Source organism: Cyprinodon tularosa, unplaced genomic scaffold, assembly GCF_016077235.1.
Source record: "Cyprinodon tularosa strain WSP-4 unplaced genomic scaffold, ASM1607723v1 ctg830, whole genome shotgun sequence".
NCBI classification, from domain to species: Eukaryota; Metazoa; Chordata; class Actinopteri; order Cyprinodontiformes; family Cyprinodontidae; genus Cyprinodon; species Cyprinodon tularosa.
In genome coordinates this window covers 184,009-203,497 of record NW_024039597.1, presented here as the reverse complement: position 1 = coordinate 203,497, position 19,489 = coordinate 184,009, and the positions used below count along the sequence as shown (strand labels likewise).

The 19,489-nt window shown below is 40.0% G+C and overlaps 1 protein-coding gene across 3 annotated transcripts in view; it reads right to left on the bottom strand.

Moving 5' to 3' along the window:
- Positions 1–666: 666 nt before the first annotated feature.
- Positions 667–19,489, bottom strand: part of pax7a (paired box 7a) — a 53,106-nt gene continuing 34,283 nt past the window's right edge. For all 3 annotated transcript variants that reach the window (XM_038272457.1, XM_038272458.1, XM_038272459.1), the window contains 2 exons: positions 5,743–5,992; positions 667–3,317 (listed from right to left, as the gene is read on the bottom strand). In XM_038272457.1, coding sequence (XP_038128385.1) covers positions 3,202–3,317; positions 5,743–5,992 — 366 coding nt within the window. In that variant the 3' untranslated portion in view covers positions 667–3,201. The remainder of the gene's footprint in view (positions 3,318–5,742; positions 5,993–19,489) is intronic.

Here is a 19,489-nt window from a genome sequence, read left to right as displayed (position 1 = left end):
GATGTATTTAATGTTTTAAAAAAGGAAAAACTATCAGTAGAAAAAGAATAAGCTCAAGATGGAGACTTTTACCATATTTGGAAGGATGCATAAATCAGGAGAAAATATGCAATTGCGACTTAAAGGTGGCACACTAATTAATTGCCAATTTTCTAAGATCAAACACCGTAAAATCTGGGTTACTTTTCAGTGTATGAAATGCATCAATACCTTGATGCATTTATTTATTTATTCCTCAGAAAATGCATCAACATTTCTTTATTGCAGTCTCAAATAAAATCAGACTTTAGTATTTCTATTGCATTCGCTTCAATTTTTGTAAGATATAAAATAACGTCCAACACATTTCTAAGCAGATTTGTTAAATCTAATTGAAATAGAATTTAATTTATAAACAAAACTTTAAATCAGTGTCTCCCACACCAGTGCATCTCCGTTGGTTATTTAAAGGAAAAAGCAAGGATTCTAGGGCTGTTTTTTTTGTAACTTTCTTTTACACTTGAGGTTGAATTAAAACAATTTAAAAACCTGGATCATTTTTAAACATGAATAGTAGAGATGATGCAATTATATATTTTTTCCTTTTCCATTAGTCTAGTAATCAGTTAGGGAATTTATGTATGAAAACCATCATAGGATTTATTCTATAATGAAACACACAGGAAGTCAGTTTTGGATCTTTAATTGATAACAGTTACGCCAGTGTTACATTAAACACACCAACAGGCTGAAGGTAGTAAATACCAATACAAGTTTCCCACTACTCTAATACTTCATACAGCAGAATAAATTATACCATGATAATATACACACATGCGGAACAGAAAGAGGAGTAAAGCAAAGCACAAATGTCAGAAAGCAACTAAAACAGTTTAGGGCTCACAGAGACAGGAGGAAGAGGAAGAAGGGGAGGAGGAATAAGGAGCTGTATGCCTTAAATATCCAAGTGTTAGAAATGGGTTTGATACACTAAAGACAAGTCTAAAATTTTTCAGTTTTAAAATGTACAAGAGTGAGGTTTCAAAGTGGAGCAGCAGCAGCAGCTGCCGCTCAGAGTGGAGTCAGCGTTGCTTTGTACTCCTGAAGTCCTATTGGTCCACAAATCAAAGCCTGACTCTTCAGTTTTACCCCTTACCCTCAGGTGGGGTGGGGGGGTACTGTCACTCGCATCCATCAACAGTGCCACAACCAAAATGGCTCTGGGTGCGGGCGGTGTTAGGTCCGTGGTCCATTCATTATCAGTCTGTGAAACCAGCTGCTAGAAACTCTCTGGCAGGTGAAGATGTCTCTTCCTGCCACTTTTCAAATGTACAGTGTGGTCCAACCAGAGTCCATCTGAGAAAACAAGCTTTTTCCTTTTTTATCTGAGCTCATTTTAATCCTCCTTAACTCACTTTAACTTTAAACTTCTTTTACAACTGCGCTAATTTATACAAATTTGTTCTCATTGGGGCCAAAAACAGTAACAAAACATTTTTGGCTCAAACAACTTAAACAATTAAATAAGAAATAAAACAAAGAAAAAAACAACATAAACAAACAAAACAGAAAACAGGCTGGTCAACGACACTCATATAAATCATTTTCTCTTACAGATCCCTCGATGACCTCCCACTCATTATGCTAGTATAAAACATACTCTTTATAACCAAACAATACACAATCTGCTTTTGGAAATGTACATTTTTTTTACTGCTTTTAAAGGCGACAGAGGGTCCAATTCTCTGTGTACAGTGATGTCAGAAAAACATTAAGACCTCAAAAGAACAGCTGGTCCTCTTTCATATCCAAAGTCAACTATGAGTGCTACACAAATTTCTCATATCAACTATTACATTTTTTCTGCCTTTTTTGTACATTTTGTTGAGATCTTAAAAGCTGGAGGATTATAGGCCGAGGCTCTGGTCCAAACCGAAGTGGGGGGCCAATCAGCGGCGTTACCTGTGCCCTTTCACAGATGACTGGATTATGTGATTTTCCAGAGTGCACGTGAATGGCACAGCTTGTCCTTTCTTTAATCTCACAACAGAACCAGAAAATGCTGGAATGCTTTTCTATATATATATATATTTTTTATTGAAAGAGAGTGAGGAATGTTTTGAAGGAGTGCCTGTTTTATTCATGAAGTTGAAACGAACTAAAGGTGCATTTACAAAATGGGTAAAGGAACTGAAAGGCTTAAAGGAAAAGGGTCATTGTGAATTAGCTTTGACATTATATTTGTGTGATTTAATCAGCTTTAAAGTGTTTAAGCCAAACAGAGGATTTCCTGGAAGATGGGCTTTCCAGGGAGTGGGTATGGGGAGCTGCTGGTTTGAGTGAGTTAGCCCTCCTTGGCAAGGTCTATATTTCAAAACACATTAATTTCCCCAATCCTGTTTTTGCAAACAATGCCCCCCTTTCCCTGTGGGCCACAGCTAAGCATTGGATGGAGGTTACGAAGACGTGTGGTGGGGAAGCTATTGGCGGCCAATACGCTGCTTAAATTCCCTGCTGAATCCATCCAGCCAGACTTCCCACAGAGTGGCCAAGTTCTTTAGGAATGTCAAGAGGAATATGAAAGTGGGAAGGTCAAATCGCTCATGAGCGTTGGAGCTCAGGGAGCAGCAGCTTGGAAAACAATCATCTCCTCTTGTGTGTAAATGTGCTGACACGCAAACGTACACACACGCGCAACAGACAGTCGCTTTCATATCGTCTCAGTCATCCTCCATTGGGGTTTTTTAACGCACCAACATCAGACAGATAAAAGAGACACGAATGGATTCAAACAACAACAAAAATCACATTAACCATAATCATAGAACAGCAACAATAGGCTTAACAATATCAAAAAAGGAACAAGGAATAAGAGTTATTCAAATGATGTTGGCTTTGTTAACTACTATGAACAGCAAGGTCAAAGTACATGTTGTTGATGGCTCTAAACGTGTGCTGGACTGAAGCCATGACAAAGAAGGAGCTCAAGGCGTCCCAACTCCGCCATCCTAGGGCTCCTGTTTGGTCCCTCTGAGCTAAATGCTCGTTAACAATTAGAAATTGTCTGAAGAACATCTTGCCTTCCCTAAAACCGTCACTTTCTCCGATGTCATGACGGGCATCACAGAGTTGACCTGGAGTCCAGGCTTGATGGAAAGCATGGAGCAAACTGAGGCGGATGAAACGGAGAGACAGGAGGTGGAGGATGAGTGTGAGGTGTCTTCAGTAGGCCTGTCCCGTCTCTACTTGCAGGAGCCCCAGCACAGCTGAGTGGTCCCCGAGTTTCATCCTCCTCTGGGTGGACAAGCTCACATTCTTAGCCAGGTAATCCACCGCAGCTGAAAGGAAAAAAATGAGAAAGAAAGAAAAAAAACACATGCATAAGACAGGTGGTGGACATCAGCGGTACACGTCCTACTCGCTCTCATATCATCCTTCTGATTAAGGCTGTAACAAGTTGTGGCATAGAAGACTGAGTCAAATAAAAAACAATTCAGACAGCTAGAGTGAAAGATAAAAAACCCCTCCCCTGTCACTTGTCTGAGGTTGGCACGCTGTTGGCATGGAGCATGTGTATCCTGGTGGAGTCTCCATGCTGTCAGTCACAGGGGTCCCCGTGTGTGTTCTGTGTGCCAGTCTTCATTACTCCTGGCATCTCTGATTTCATGCCCTCCACACTCCACATGGCCGATCATTTTCATCGTCAGACAGCAGCTCTTCCCTTTCCCTTCCATTCATTACCCATCTACTGTGCTCAATCACCGTCTTAATTAACCTCACATCAGATCACATCCGCGCTGCCATCAGTTTCTTTGCTGCTGTGCGCACACACCCTGAAACTTGACAGACTGGCATGGGCTTGCATGCGCAGATCCTCAAAGCACAAAACCCATCATCGCTACAGGAACATCCACGTAAATAACAAACAAATGTGAGATAGCTGCTGCTGGCTGCCTTGTTTGGGAAAGTGTGCTTCATTTTAGCTCTCATGAATGGTTGTGACAGCATCAGTCAATTATACTAATCTAATAAAGCAAACTCTTTCCTGTCCTGAGGGGGACTTGTATGTGTGTGTGTGATGGAGACAAGAGAAAGAGAGGTGGGCAAGAGGACACTGTGGGCCCTGAGGGTCTGCCGTCCTTTGAAGTGGCCCTCCTCTCTTTCCCATCCAAGTGGAGTGGGGTGTGACTGAGGTAACTCTGGAGCAGGATGGAGGTGGAAGGATGAGAAGTGGGTGGGGGGGGCTTTATCAAGAGCACGTGTCTGCCTTCACAATCCAGGGTTGGAAAAGGTCAGGAGGCTCTCCTTCCTAGAAGGTAGGCATCACCTTTTCACCATGCTTCCCACAAGTATTCATATTCCCTGATTTTTTTCCTCATTTTGCTAAATGAAAGCTAACTTTCATGTATTTTACTGGGAACTTCTGTGTTAAGCCAACAAATAGAAGTGAAAATAAATCGAACTTAAGCATCATTTATATTTTTTACAATAAAAAAAATAAATAATTGTCCTGTGTCTGCATTTAACCCCATTCTACTCCGATACCCTTACATAAAATCCATATAATCCCAGCCTTCTTCAGAAGTATGGCACAAATGGGAAATTAATCGAATATGGTTGCCCATTTAAGTAAAACTTGGGAAACAATGCTTATAGACATAGCTAAGATCAATATAATTACTCTAGAAGAGCTGTTGAGATGCACAGCCTAGGTGGGAGAATGCACCAACAGGACAACTATTACATATGTGGCATCAATAGAAGAGATTCATTACTGCTGAAAATCTGTTAGATGTTGAATAAAAGCTATTCTAGAGGGAGAGAAAACCTGCTCTGACCAAATCAGAATCAGAATCAGAATCAAGTTTATTGCCAAGTAGGTTTGCACTTACAAGGAATTTGACTTGGTGTTGTTGGTGCAGACAAAAAACAAAACAAAATAGCAAAATAAGATAGAATATATATAAAATATATATATATATATATATATATACACAGAAGCTATATACAAACAGTAGACTGTGCGTTAATGTAACGCAGAAATCCTGAATGGGGGAGAGAAACATTGTCCAGTGTCACGGGCGGGTCTTGGCCTTGTTGATAAGGCCGATAGCAGATGGGAAAAATCTGTTTTTGTGACGGGAGGTTCTGGTCCTGATGGACCGCAGCCTCCTGCCAGAGGGTAGTGGCTGAAATAGTCAAATGAGTCTAAATCTGATTAAAACATGGTACTGACTGTATCATGCAAGTAGACCAAACATTAAGACAGTTTTATATTGAAAAGTTTACAATAAAGCATTTTTATGCCTGGTAATTTGCATCTAGACACAGAACTAACAGAGAAACAGCTGCCAACTTAAATACTGATGTAAATAAATACTTTAAATACTTTCTGAAACAAACAATATATTATGGTTTTATGTATATATATATATATATATATATATATATATATATATATATATATATATATATATATATATATATATATATATATATATATATATATATATTATATGACTAAACTGCTTTAGGGTTTGGCTGTTGGACTAACAAATGTACTTCAATTTGATGAGGTACTTGTTTATGTCTATTACTGAAAAATCCTAATAAAAAGATTAAAGTTTGTAGCCTCAACATAAAAAAAATGAAAAATAGCATAGGAGGGGCATAAAGCTCTGTTTGTTTATTAAGTCTTAGAGCACAGACAGGAAAGAGTAGTTTGACTTTTAAAAGCAGAAAAAATAAAGAAAATGTCCTTACTCTGGCCATACTGGCTGTACTGGTAGCCAGCAGTGACAGGGTCCACACTGTAGCTGGTGGCGCTGTAGGTTGGAGGGCAGTACGACTGGGAGGAAGCCAGGCTGTCCACGCTCTTGATGGTGTCAGAGCGCTGGCTGCAGCTGGCTGAGATGGGATTGGAGCTCTCAAGACTGCTGTGAAGCGGAGAGATGGAGAAGTCGTGCTGGGGCTGCGAGGGTACAGCGCTGGGGTTACTCAGGATGCTCATCACCTAGAGTGAGGGAAGAGAGCGCAGGAAGATATTGAAAGTTGGACAAACTGAGGATCAAAAGAGTTTAGCAATATATATATATTTTACTCTGCAAGTATAGCTCCACCCTTCCCTTAATGGTGAAGAAAGTCTGGAGAAATGGATCATTTCAAACTTTAAAATGAGTAAGAAACTTTTAAATCTCTTTTAGAAGCAAGTGAAAGAGAACAAGGAGGTCGTTGAGGTTAAAACACACGGAAAGGGAACAAGAGACACTGTTTCCATTAGCTGGTCCTGACAGTAACCGTTCTACTGTGGGACAGAAGGGTCCCAGTATGATAATAGACCCACCATCCTTGCCGGACAGCTTGTGTCCAAGAGCCTTAGGCCTGAGCCCAAGCCTGTGGCACAACAAGCACCAAGGGAGTCCCTAATCCCTCGCCCCTAGCCTACCCATCTCATGAATAGTAATGGAGTTGGAACTGGTAAATGATCCCCTCAGATCCCCACACAAAGTAGGCTCCACAAACCCAAGTAAAGGGGGGCACTTATCCTTCAAGTTTGAGTTTGCCTTGAACATTACAGCTGTATATTATTGATAATGCATAAAAGCTACCATTTCAATATAGTAGATTAGTGTAATAGCAAGTGACACTCGTCAGAAGGTCTGGAAAAAGTTAAAATGGAAGAGATTATGTTGCCTCTATGTAGAAAAATAAAGTTGCTCCCATGCTGCCAGTTCCCATTCTGGGGTCTGTGGGGGAGAAAAGATTTTATAAAAAAAAAAACTAAAAAATATAGTAACTGTTCCACACATGCTTCTCTCTTCCTTTCAACATCAGGTTCATGTTGAGCTTCGCTATGCTACACTGGCCTTTGGCCCCTTTGCTGCTAAACCAATTAGCCCATCATGGAGGTAGTTAAACAGGGGCCGATACACTCCCACACATATGTTTGCAAGCATGCATCCACAAACCCTTACATGCACATATGCATGCAGCAAAACAAGGCCTAAGGAAAATGGCTGACATGCCCAGGCCAGGAGTGATCCCTCTGAGAGGGAAAATTAACCAAATTCTGCAAATTAATCATTTATAAGGGCCTCCCTGGAAATATGAAGTACCCCGAAGCACATCAGAAACACAAAGACCGGTTAGTCACTTCCACATGTTAATTCTATCAGTAAGGAAACCCCCACTGCCCCCCTTCACATCTGCGTACAAAGCATGTGACATTTATCTATAAGAGGGAGATTCATGGCCTTCTTCGTGTCTGACACATGTTTTGCTTCCTCACATATGGAGCTGAACATGCTGGGTTGGAAGAGGAGGGCGGTTTGCTTAAAGTGAAACGGGAAGGAGGGAAGTGTCCTGAGAGAGGCAGCTGGAGGGCATGAGTCCATTTCAGTTACTGGTTAATTAAAGCCTGATTACATCATTTCCTTATTAAACAGAATAGCCAACAATTGGCCCAGTCATTATTCATGCTTATAAAAGTTCTTCAAGAGAAGATGACTTCTTATCATTAACGGGATGCAGTTTTGCTATTTTAGCAAATTGGGATGGAGCTAGCTGCAGTGTGACAAGACTTGGCAATGTGTGAGAATATCCTTCAGACGTCCTCATAAAAAAAAGGTCCTTGGTTAATAATTCAAGTTTTCCTTGGGGGGGAAAGGTACATGTCATTGAAAAGCCGAGATTCTCATTTGGTTTGTGTTCACACTGCTAAATAAAAATCAATATAGTTTCACCGCAATACTTTAAGCCTGATGAAGGAGCAGATAGAGGGTGAAGTTATCTGTCAGGATTCAGGCTAGAGTCAGAACTACAGCTGTCCTCTTTGATTACATCTGGACTCTTCTCTGCAGTGTGTAGGTCTAACCTGAGCAAGGTTCAGCTCACAAATACGTGTGCATCTTGATGCATTTTTATTTTATAAAACATCCCTTTGTAGAGATAACAACAGACTGAATAAAATTGTCATATTTTGATAAGCTATTACCACAAAAAAAACACAAAAATGTAGGGAACAATCTATTTTTATTAAACAGCAAATGCAACAATTATTCTTACTGTGGCTAATATAACAATTGAAAATTAAAACTATAAAAATCTTAACAATGGCCTTTGATATTTTGTTATTATGGAGATTATTATCACTTTTTTACTTTACACACTCAAACACTCTGTTTAACATTTTAAAATAGAGCCTGAAGTCACCATCTTTGTAACGTATGATCCTCTTTTCAGCCAGCTGGTCAGCAGGGTGTAGCAACAGGTGTTTATTTTTTATTTTTTTGTGTGGGGTAAGGTTGGAAAAGCAGATTCTTTCAGTGTTTGTGATTTCCTGACGCCTTTATCTATATATGCAAATATTGGAAGAATATAACTATGTAGATCTGATTCCAGCCTTACAGTCAGATGCTATTAGACGTCACAACTGAAATTAGCTTTACCATTCTAGCTAAGCTCTACTTACTCTTTACAGTGGTGCGAACTGCAACGCAAGGTAATAATAATGTAAGGATCTCCTTTTTTCATGTTCTAACTGATAAAAATAAAAATACATCCACACTCAGTGGTACGTTCAGCACCTTCGGCTGAGGTGCTAACTGGTAGGAAATATAACTAAACATGTTAAAATTCAGGGATGATCTGAATTTTTTAGCCTGAATTTCAGAACTTCTGAGGAAATTTTCATTGTGTGCTCAAATTGCAACTTTGTAGTATTTCTGAGGTTTGTTCGATAAAAGACCGAAGTACTTGTATCGGCGTTAAAAGTTTGGTTTAAATGAAGGAAAATATTTTCTTTATAAACCCAACACACTCCTTTATAGAAGAGTTTTCTTCCTTTATGTCTCCATCCTTCCTCCTCCTTTCCCCCCACCAGCCGCCTGCATATACAGGGTCCTCAGCAGCGTGCAGTTCGTTTGTTGTGTGAGTGCTGGTTTGGGAGATAATGTGAGCCAGGACCCAGTTTAAAGGACAATGCTCCAGGGCGTTCCCTGTCTCTCTCTCACACACTCACACTCACAAAGAAACGCAGTACCCTATCCCTCCTCACCCACCCCGTTTTTCTTTTTTTTCTCCCCCTCACACTCTCTACAGATAGATTACTTTATAAATAATAATAAAAAAGTAATTAATTCTCTCAACTTCTGAGCCCTGTGGCCTGCGGCAAACTGAGTGGGGAAGTGTAAATTGATACAATGTGCATCCTTTCAGATAAATAAATAGCAGACTTGAGACAAAAAAGGGCCCTTTTCACAGCTAACTAATTTCTCTACGAGTCAAATTAAATTTTTTTGTTGTTTGTGTGAATGTTTGATTAGTTGTTCTTTGTTAGTGTTTATGCAAGAATAAAACAATGTGATACAGAAAGACTGGAGTGGTTATGGATGAAAAAATAAAACAGCTGCTAGACAAGATTTCTTTTTTCATATTAGGATGAATAACATTAAGGATTATTTCTTGGTTTTTATTTTACTGTGGTTCTTTTTTCTTTTTCAAGTGAGTTATGGTAGAAAAATATTTGACTGAATTCTCCTTAAAGTGTCAGAAGCTCATATCAGAACTTTCACACATGTCCCAGTCACCACCTGGTTTTAATAAGAGCGTAGCTTTCAGCTGGATTATAAAACAACATGATTGCACCAATGCAATGACTATAAATGGAGAGCTGAGAAGCTGATAGCCAAATATAGAGAGAAGACAGAAGAAAAAAGTGAGTGAGAGGAAAGTAGAGGCTTTGGGAAGTACAAAGACTCCTGTAGGACTGCGTTGGCCTGAGGGCCAGCCTGCCTGGAGAGCTGATAGGAACCCTTTCTGTTCCATTCCCAGCGCCAACACACCCCACTTCCACAAATACTCTTAATCTGCGCAATACTGGATTAGTTCCTCTGTCACCGATACCTCCCCGCTCTGCCCAAATCAAAATGCCCCCGAGATGTACCTTTAAGTTAGGCACAGGTCACCGGGGCAGACGGGCTGGAAGAAAATGAGCCACTCCAAATGTCTTCAAGTTATCTGAGCGCTGCAGAGCAGTATTGTGCACCTTAGCAGATCTGCTCAGCTGATACTCGTTCAGCAGCCAGGAACGTTTAAAGACCAACGCCTATGACACTGAATTTGAGATCAATATTTGAAGGCCAGTCCTGAGGGCATGATTAGAGAAAGAGAAAAGTGTTCAATTCTGTGACCCAGAAGTGACTCAAAAGCATAGGAAAGCAGATGACTTTGGGAAAAAAACAAAATGTAAGCATTAGAATAAATATATATCTTTTGTTTAACTATTTCGCCTTGTTTAAAAAAAAAAAAAACTTAAGGGGTTATTGGAGGATTTATTTCATAATCAGTCTTTATTCAGGGTGAGTTTCAGTTTCAAAAGTATCCTATGAATACCATTCGCTCCCCATTTTTCTATTCATTTTCTTTTTTTATAGCTTAGCCAGGGCACCTGTTTGAAGCCAACCAAAGCTAAGCTTGATTATCTAAAAAAGGGGAATACTGTGGCTAATCAAAGAGCTAGACCAGGACTTGTTTATAGCTCAGTTGCAAGTCAGTTACAAGTCTGTTAACTGATATCTAAACCAGTATTAAATCAAGGAACGTTTACTAAACATATCAGGGAAATATGGTACATACCATTTTTCACAATTTTGGGGTCTCAGCTGTTTTACACAATTTCACTGTAAACTAAGGGTTTTCATCATTAAATGCTGTAACTGACTTTAAGAGAATATCTGTTAATTTCCTTCAGCTCTTCAGATTAAACATTCATTCCTGCATGTAAATTGAAATAAGTTTTTTTTATATTAAATATTATTATTTCTCTGTTGCTAATGTTTTTTTTCTATAGTTAGGAGAAAAGGACACAGAGGGAAAGTGCTAAATTGAGATTTGTCTCCTGGGTAGACCCTGCTCTAAGGTGTCTGGTAAAAGGCGTTTTGGTCTAAATCCCTCTAATACCTGCTGTTAGCTTTTGGCTACACTAAATGAAAATAAAAAGGACAATGTAATAAAAAAAATACAGAAACATACAGCTAAGAATTTAAAAATAAAATGAAGAACAGCAATAAATGGAAACAACTATATATATATATATATATATATATACATATATATATATATATATATATATATATATATATATATATATATATATATATATATATATATATATATATATATATATATATATATCTTGCAGTAACCGACTGCCCTCCCCCCTTCATCCTTCGCATGAGAGGGCCGGCCCAGCGGGCAGTAAGACCCCTCATCTGAGCAGACAAAATGACTATTTAAAAATAACAGTGATTGCATAAATTGAATTAAAGCGTTTTGGTCATGGTTTGGAGGTGGGGAGAGGGGCGGCGAAAGGGGGCTGCAGCAGACAGCCGGTCCGGTGGCAGGCAGCAGATGATGGGCCCTGGTCTGCGTGCCGCTGCGTTAATTGGCCGCAGCACATTAATAAAAACTGAAAAGTCTTCTCATACGGCTGAAGCACAGGAGGATGAAGCAGAAGGGAGACGGGTGGAGGATGTGACGCTGGAGGCAGAGAGTAAGAGGGATTTGAAGAATGTAATGCATATAGGGGGAGTTTGGGGTGGGGGGGGATGCTAATTGTGTTCAATTAAGTGGCTGATTGGCAGTGACAGAATCTGGGCATTGACAAGTCAGGCACAGATGAGGACGATTAGCGGGCACTGAAACAAGCTGTCACTCCTCACAACGTGTTATCCACTCTGTGCCTGTGTCTCTTCTATCTGAGCTGTTTATGCAACACAAAGGAAACCTAAATGAGCGGAAATGAAACAGAATTCATATTTATGTTAGGCCTGTCCACACCTCCTCTTGTCTCTTCTTTGCAAATTACTATCAAATGAAATCCACTTGAGTCCACTCTTGCTCATGTTAGTGTCATTGTTAAAGAAAGCCCAGCTGTTCGACATGTAAAACGACCCCCCCCATTCCTCCTAAATGTCCCCCAGTCTGAGCTATAAACTCGGCCCCGCTCTAACCAAAGGTTAATATGCCGTCTATTGGACTGCAATTGGAGAACGTGTGGGGAGCAATCCTCTATTCTCTGCTAGTGATATGCTTGAGTAACTATGGGATGGATTCAGCCATTGGGAACAAGAGACTCCCCTCCTCCCTCCTCTCCCACCTCCTCTCTGTGCACACAGTGCAGACTCTGACTCTTCAGGACCTCGCACCGACGCCTCTTTCTAAATTAAACGGCAAATTTTCTGATTCCAGGAGAGTGGCTTCAGCGAGGCAGGGCCAGTGCCTACGAGAGAAAGAGAGAGAGGAGAGCTCCAGGAGGAAGGCGAGGCGGATTGAGGGAGTGAGGGAGGAGGAGGAGCAGGAGCAGAGGAGGTTGTTTGCTGAAAACAGCAGGGGCCAAGTCTAGTGAAAAATGTCAGGTCAAATTGTTCTTGACAGTGTTAATATCTGCACCTCATAGCCATAATTACATGTAAATAAATAGTGAAATAGCTCTCAGCTGGAGACTGAGAGGGGAAAGCTGCTGTATAAGACAACCAGCTGCGGACCCTCAAACCTCCCCGTATTCTCATCTCATTGTCAAGAAGGGGAGACGAAAAGAGACAAGTCCAATGAAGCTTTCTGGCAATATTCATGTTCCTGGGCTTGTCGTTTTTTTCGTTTTATTTCTATGCTGAATATACTTGGAGAAGAACCAGAGAGGGACAGAGACAGAAGGAAAAGAAGCGACAGAATGGCTGAGTGAAGAAGTCAGAAACTATTAATCACAGCTATGCACCTGTCAGAGTGGCATCTGGAACTAACAGGAACCACATGCAGCCAGACTACATCCCAAACGTTGGCTGTGCATGGCAGGTTCTTCCTCATCTGCCTCTCTAACCCCATGCACCCTGACCCCAGTCACTCAGTAGTTTTGCCTCCAATATTTTTAATATTATCATTATTAGAAATGCTCCAATCAGTAAATCTAAGAGCAAAATGTTTTTTTTCCTGGTTTGTGATCCAAAAATGAAATGATAAAAACAGGATTTTCTTTAACAAAACTTTAAAACCCCACCAGTTTCAGTCAACAGCATGTATTTTGAAGACCCTCTTTTAAGTTTTGATAATTTAGATTAACTAAAGTCCTAAATCAAAAACCTGTGACATTCATTTTCTAACCTGCATGTGTTAGAGTCTCAGAAATTGCTATTGGTAGGGGAAAGTCTGACGAGTTTGTCTGTTTTAATTAGTTATAAATCCAACCAAGAACAGATTGTACACTAAAGAATGTCTATGTGGTTTAATAAGAAATTTTCAATGTTTTCGTCAATTGCATAATCAACCAAATTGACTAATCTTGTATTTTCTCAATTTGTTGTTTAGGTGAAAAATGTAAACCTTAAAAAGGAATGTGCAGCAAAGTGAGCTACATCTTTTAGAACAACAAAGGATAAGCCCTGATCCTTCAGTTTGGGATCAAACATTTTTATCAACCAAAACAATAATTGGAATCAGACAAAATTATATATTGTAGGTTAGGCCTGAAAGGAAACGGGACTGTTTTCAACAAGGAGAAGCTTGATAGATATGTGTGATTAATTTTACTATCAATTAAATGCATCAACACTCTTCATTGCATTAACCTACATTATTTCCTTCAGTTATTTAGGTAACTGACGGAAATAACTAGATCAGAGACCAAATTATTAGATCAGAGAAAGGTCAGATTAAAGCAGAGACAGGTAAAAAAACAAATCTGATTTTCTCCATTTTCTGTTGTTAAAGACTGTAACATAAAACACAATATTTTATGTTTTATATGTGGTTATTTTTAGAATAAAAACTCTGAATCAGTTGAAAACTGGAATCGGCATACCTTCATGAAAAATGTTGACTAGGTTTCCACCAGGAGACGTCTGGTCAGTGCATCTCATCATTAATATCATTGTGCTTACTGTGTTAAGGCTGGAAATCTCCACTATATATCCCTGTGTGTGATAAGTGTTTTCAGATACGATCGGCACCTGCGTGCAGCAGTGGTACTCTCCACCTCATAGGCACAGCTGCGTGGGACACACCGCAAGTGAATCAGCCTCAGTCATTTTCCTCCTTAAATCCCCATCTTCCAGGATTTACTGAAATTCATATTGGCTGCCTCTGCAAGATAAATGTAAATCACATTCCCTTATATTTACTATTTATCAGGATGCAGCAGCTCACTTTCAGCAGGAAATATCTCTCACCCGCACACAAACACCCTTGCATTTAAATAGCATTTTTATTGTCCGCTGTAGCCTTTCATCTGGGCGCGGGTAGAAGAGCTGCCTCTCCAGGGGAGAAAGCTGGAGAGCAAGGAGAGGAAGGCGGGGAGAGGGAAGGGAACGCAGAGCACCATTGGCAAAGAAGGCATTGCTGGATGACAGAATGCCAAGTGGAGGGGAAGCAAGGTTGGTAGGTGAGAAAAATAGATTATGAATGCATCAAGAGCCAAGCAGAAATATTTTGGAATGAACGTGGAAATGGCAGCGCTCAGGCTGCTCGGGAGACTCACAAGATGGAGCAACAAATGGCTCAGGTGCAGCACTACTAAAGGAGAACTACATTGAAGGCTTCGACAGTGAAAAGCCCAATTATCAATCAGCAAACACCAACCAGCCATGCATTATAGCTGCACTTCATGAAAAAGGAACATTCATGCTGGAAATCTTTTTCCTCAGAGTTCGATAGTGTTGCAAACAACGGCTAAAAAACATTAATAATCAGTTCAGAAACAGTATAGCCAGTGGATATGATTTGCAGCCCCTGGATTTTCTTGGCAACTGCTGACAGCAGGTCTGTTTTTTCTAAAGCCTCTTACATCTTTTTTTATACTTGCCAAATTGAAACAGTATTTGTTTTAATGGGAGTTCTAATTAACCAGTATGTATTCCCCCACTTGCTCTGCGAGTGGCTGAGCCGTGAATGCAGGCTATGTGCTCATCCCCTTTGATTTGTTGTCAGTGGAGGCTGCCAGCTGACACAGTGCCCGGTGAGAGGCTTAATGCCCAAGTTTTAATAATGTGGGGGACTACATGAATCTCCCCCTCTCATTGGTATTCAGGTGCAGGATGTCTTGTTAGAAGTCAGGGAGGGAGGCGGAATGAAGCCAGAGCCCCGGATTGTTCTGTACATTCGCCCCCCTCGCTCTCCATTTTTTATTTTTTTTTGGCAACAGCAGAGCTAGCTTCTTAAAAATAATTCATCCCATTTTTAAAAGAAGCGTCTGCAGTAGCTAATGGAAGAGCAGCAGCACAGTTTGGAGTCTCCCCTGGCTTATCTCGCTTAGACAGTTGTGGGGAGTCGCTGGTGAGCATGGTGTCAGTGTGCGTGGTACGGTGCAGCGCCGCGCGGGCAGGCAGGCCTGGGGACACAGATCAAAGGGAGGCAGGGGTGAGAGCCGCTCTGCCTCTGATCCCGTGTACATTTGTGTGTGCGCAAGTGTGAGTGTGTAGGCCCCAGCCCACTCACACAGCCCAAAGGCCCTCCTCACACACATACACATCCTTGTCATTCCAAAACACACAACAGTTTCACAAAACTGCAAAACAGGAAAGAAAAGTTTCTTATAAAACTTTATGAAGTTCCTTTATCAGACTATCCACCGTACCTATCGAGTTAACAGCTTCACTCTTGCTCCATCATGCCTCTTTACAAGGAAAGGAACTGTGAACACCTTTCTATGGAATTCACTTTTCATCTGTTACTGATGGTATTTAGGCTCTGGTGTTATGTGAAAATGTATAAGCTTGATTTCATAATCGTTTCTTGCATTTGTTTTCATTTCTAATTACTGATTTTTTCTTTTCATGGCTCTGACCTGCCATTTGGAAGTTTTATTTAAGAGATACATTCTATTCTAGTGTGTGAAATGATTAAAACCTATCCATAAAAATATAATATAATAACATTTTAACAAAAAAGGTATAGTGGAGGATGTTCTTTTTCTGGGTGGATCATCAAAATAAGTGGTCCTCCTAATTGTCAATCATTGGGTGATATGTTTATAAAATGCTGTCCTACGTGCTCGTCCCGATTTTCACTTATTGGTGGTGACGCTGACATAGATGAAAAATTGCAAATCTGCTTTTGGAAAGTAAGCTTGTATGAGTGATGCAAACAGCAACTTTTCAACAGAGCGTGCACGAGGAAAAATGGGCTTGTGAATTCTCTCGTATGCGTTTAATAGACGTTTCCTCTCGGGAGCGGGTACGGGGTTGGGCATGTGCATTCTTTTTTAAGTGGAGAGGGCGGGTCTTCTCAGAAAATTTTTTGAAAATTCTCCATGATACCTTTAACAGAGTTGTCTTCCTTTGCATTACTGATAAATTTACCACTACAACTTAAAGAAAATAGTATAAAAGTAGAAATAAAACCCAGAGAGTCTGCAGGTCATTTTTTTTTTTTTTTATCTTTGTAGTTGGGTTGCTTCATGTCTGTCTTGGTTATAAATGATGCAATACTTTCTATTTGTGGGCTACTTGACGGAGAAATATGTTTCTTCAATCAATTGGCCTTATCTGTCTTACTTTAACTGACCAAATGGGAAAATCATAAAGTATGGGTAAAATTATAATTCGTAAGTACAAGATAAGTAAAGAATTGTTTCAGGGTGACATTATTATGGAGCTACAATTACAGCACATCTCATCCATTTCTTTTTTTTTTTTTTAATGAAGACAGTTTTGCACCAGATCAATTAAAAAAATAACTCAAGTGACCACTGTATTAATTTAGAAGCAGCTCTGTCTTACTCTCCTGTTATAGATTGTTAAATGATTCCTTCATTTTTTTGCATCTATTATAACTGTACCACAGCCTTAAAAAACCATTCCATAGGTGATCATCCCTTACTTACATAAAGATCAAAGATGATGTCACACTGTGTGCTGTACATGTTGCACAGCCCTGACATTAAACAGGATTTCACTACTTCTTCAAATCAAAACAAAATGATTGTATTATTTTGCTTTGTATGGTACAGATCTGTAACTTTTCTTTACATCCATCTCCATCAGCTTTAAGCATGATTAGCATAATTGACATTACAATAGTGAAACATGCAGTTCTGTTTGTGTTTCCTTTTAAAATAGACAGCCCTTACCTTGACTGTGAGATTTCGATGTGATTGCAAACCTTGATAATCTAGCATCTTAGTCATAGTAGGCTAAAGTATTTGAAATTTCAAACGTATAAAATGGAGCAAACTGCTACTTGCTGTTATTTGCTGTCATTTAATCCCGACGCGCTTTTACAGAATACTGTTTCCATCATTGGTTTGGTTTATTTCGGTTGCCAAAAGGTCAGTGACACATCTGGATATGTCAAGAGTAACATAATTCGATTACAGCCAAGATTAATTAGCATTGCTGGAGGAACAAAGTCTCCTTGTGAGATGAGTAAAGCATATTCGATTTTATGTTTTTTTTTTTCTGAAGAAATCCAGATCTCATATTGTCAGTCCATATTGCACTCAGTCTCTGACTATATGTTCAGTTGAGCATGACAAAAAATGCAGGGATGGTCGTCCTTCATGCCCCTGCTTTCTCCTTTTTCCAACACCTGCTGAGCCACTAAATGAAACATGACCAACAACAAAACACACTTCTGGTTTCATACCTTTTGCCCAGCCAGGCACAGCTTTGCTTTCAAGATCCTTTAATATACTTTTGACCGCGCTCCCCCACCCCAACCGCTGCACCCTCAACTAGCCAAACATGTTGTATACCCCGCAACAACAGCCGCCATTATGGACTGTGGATAGCTTTTCTCCCACCGCCTGTAATGGGCAGAAATGCGTGCTTTTGGGATGGGTCATGGAATTGGGATGGACGTGGGCTCCTGTCAGGACTGTTCAACGCTGCAGGATTCCATTACAGATTTGGCATCTCGCGACCGCAGTCCATTTACTGTGAATCACAGAATTTTTGTCAATCTTTACAGCAACTGCAAGGCCATCAGTACCAGACACTTGAGGGAATGGCTTGCACATACCAATGCACAAGCATATCTCCTGCAAACAGACTGTGTCTGCAACTTAAAATATCAGTTTCTCATTTCCATCTCTATAGATTCTGCTTTTTTTTGGCCAATTTCATGAAAGGAGAGAGAACATCTTGAAAGTGAAATTGCAACTTCTGCTTGTTGATTGGAATTTGGTTAAATGCAAGAGAAAGAAAATCGTAAATTTAACCAGAAGGTTTATTGTTTAGTTTTTAAGTGTTTTGCTTTGTGGAGAAAGAATATCTGCCCAGCACAGCAGGAAGCTGCACTGGTGAGCAAACTCTGATTTTGGTATCAGCGGGAGCATCCATCTCCATGCTGCGACACTGATAGGAATGCCACACAGCAATCTGGATGCATTCAAATCATTTCACCTCTATGAAGCACAAACATCCTGCAGAAGCACGTGGAAAGAATCAACACTTTAACTTTAAGCTTTATTCAAATAAACCCCTGAAAAACAGTCCAAACTCACATTAGGTGTAGGCTCTATCAGTCACTTTTGATGAGTAATTGAAAACTGGAAATCCGCACTGTACAGCTGCCCAAACTCTCACATCCTAATCCCCACTGTGACAGGAAATGTTTAATATCCCAATACATTCTTTAACTGCTCTGACGGGGGGGAAAGGAAAGCGACAGTGCACCCCATGCCAGTATTAGAGAGACCCATTAATGATAATAATAATAAAAGGCTCCATGTTCCTGGTGTTTTTTCGGCAGGTTTGCAGTGGGAGCATTAGCAGTTAAAACCCCTGTGCCACGATTAACAATCAAACACGCTGTGAGCCTCCATGTTATCCTTCGTCGCTCCAGCAGGAGAGAAAATCTCTTTTTTGTCACAAAATCCTTAATTCTTTCTTCTCTGAAGAAAGAGGGTAATACCAAGAATGTTTCCAATCTGCTTTGAGAAATATTTGAAGGAAGGAGAAAAAAAAAAACTCCCAATAAAACATGTGTGAACGACGGGGTAATTGTGGACAAATGCAGCATTGAAATTCATTTTCAACTCTTTACACACCATTTCAATCTTATTTTCTGCCTGTTAACCACATCTTGTTGGTGAGGGTGGGCAAGACTGGCCAGTATTGATGGGTAATTGTGTATAATTCACTCCGTACACACGATTTGCATCAATACAAATCATTTTCCTTTCTGTGCTACTTAAAGCTCAACCCTTACCAGACAGAGACGCATTTAAATGCTCATTAATGAAGGGATATCCAAAAGATGTTAACAGCTGAAACCAAAGGCTTTTGAAAAAAGAATGAAAGTAAATCTTTACATGCAATCCAAGCATTAAGTTCACATGGTAAAAATTAAGGTTCACTCTGTATATAAAGAGGCCTAAAAACTGTGCAGCATAAGAGACAAGCAGAAAAATCACACAAGGCACTGGAGTCTTCGAGCTGCACACAATTACGTGAAGCAGATTATGGGTCCACATTTATAAGCTTTAGCTAATTATTTCATCTGCATGTGCTCTCTCAGC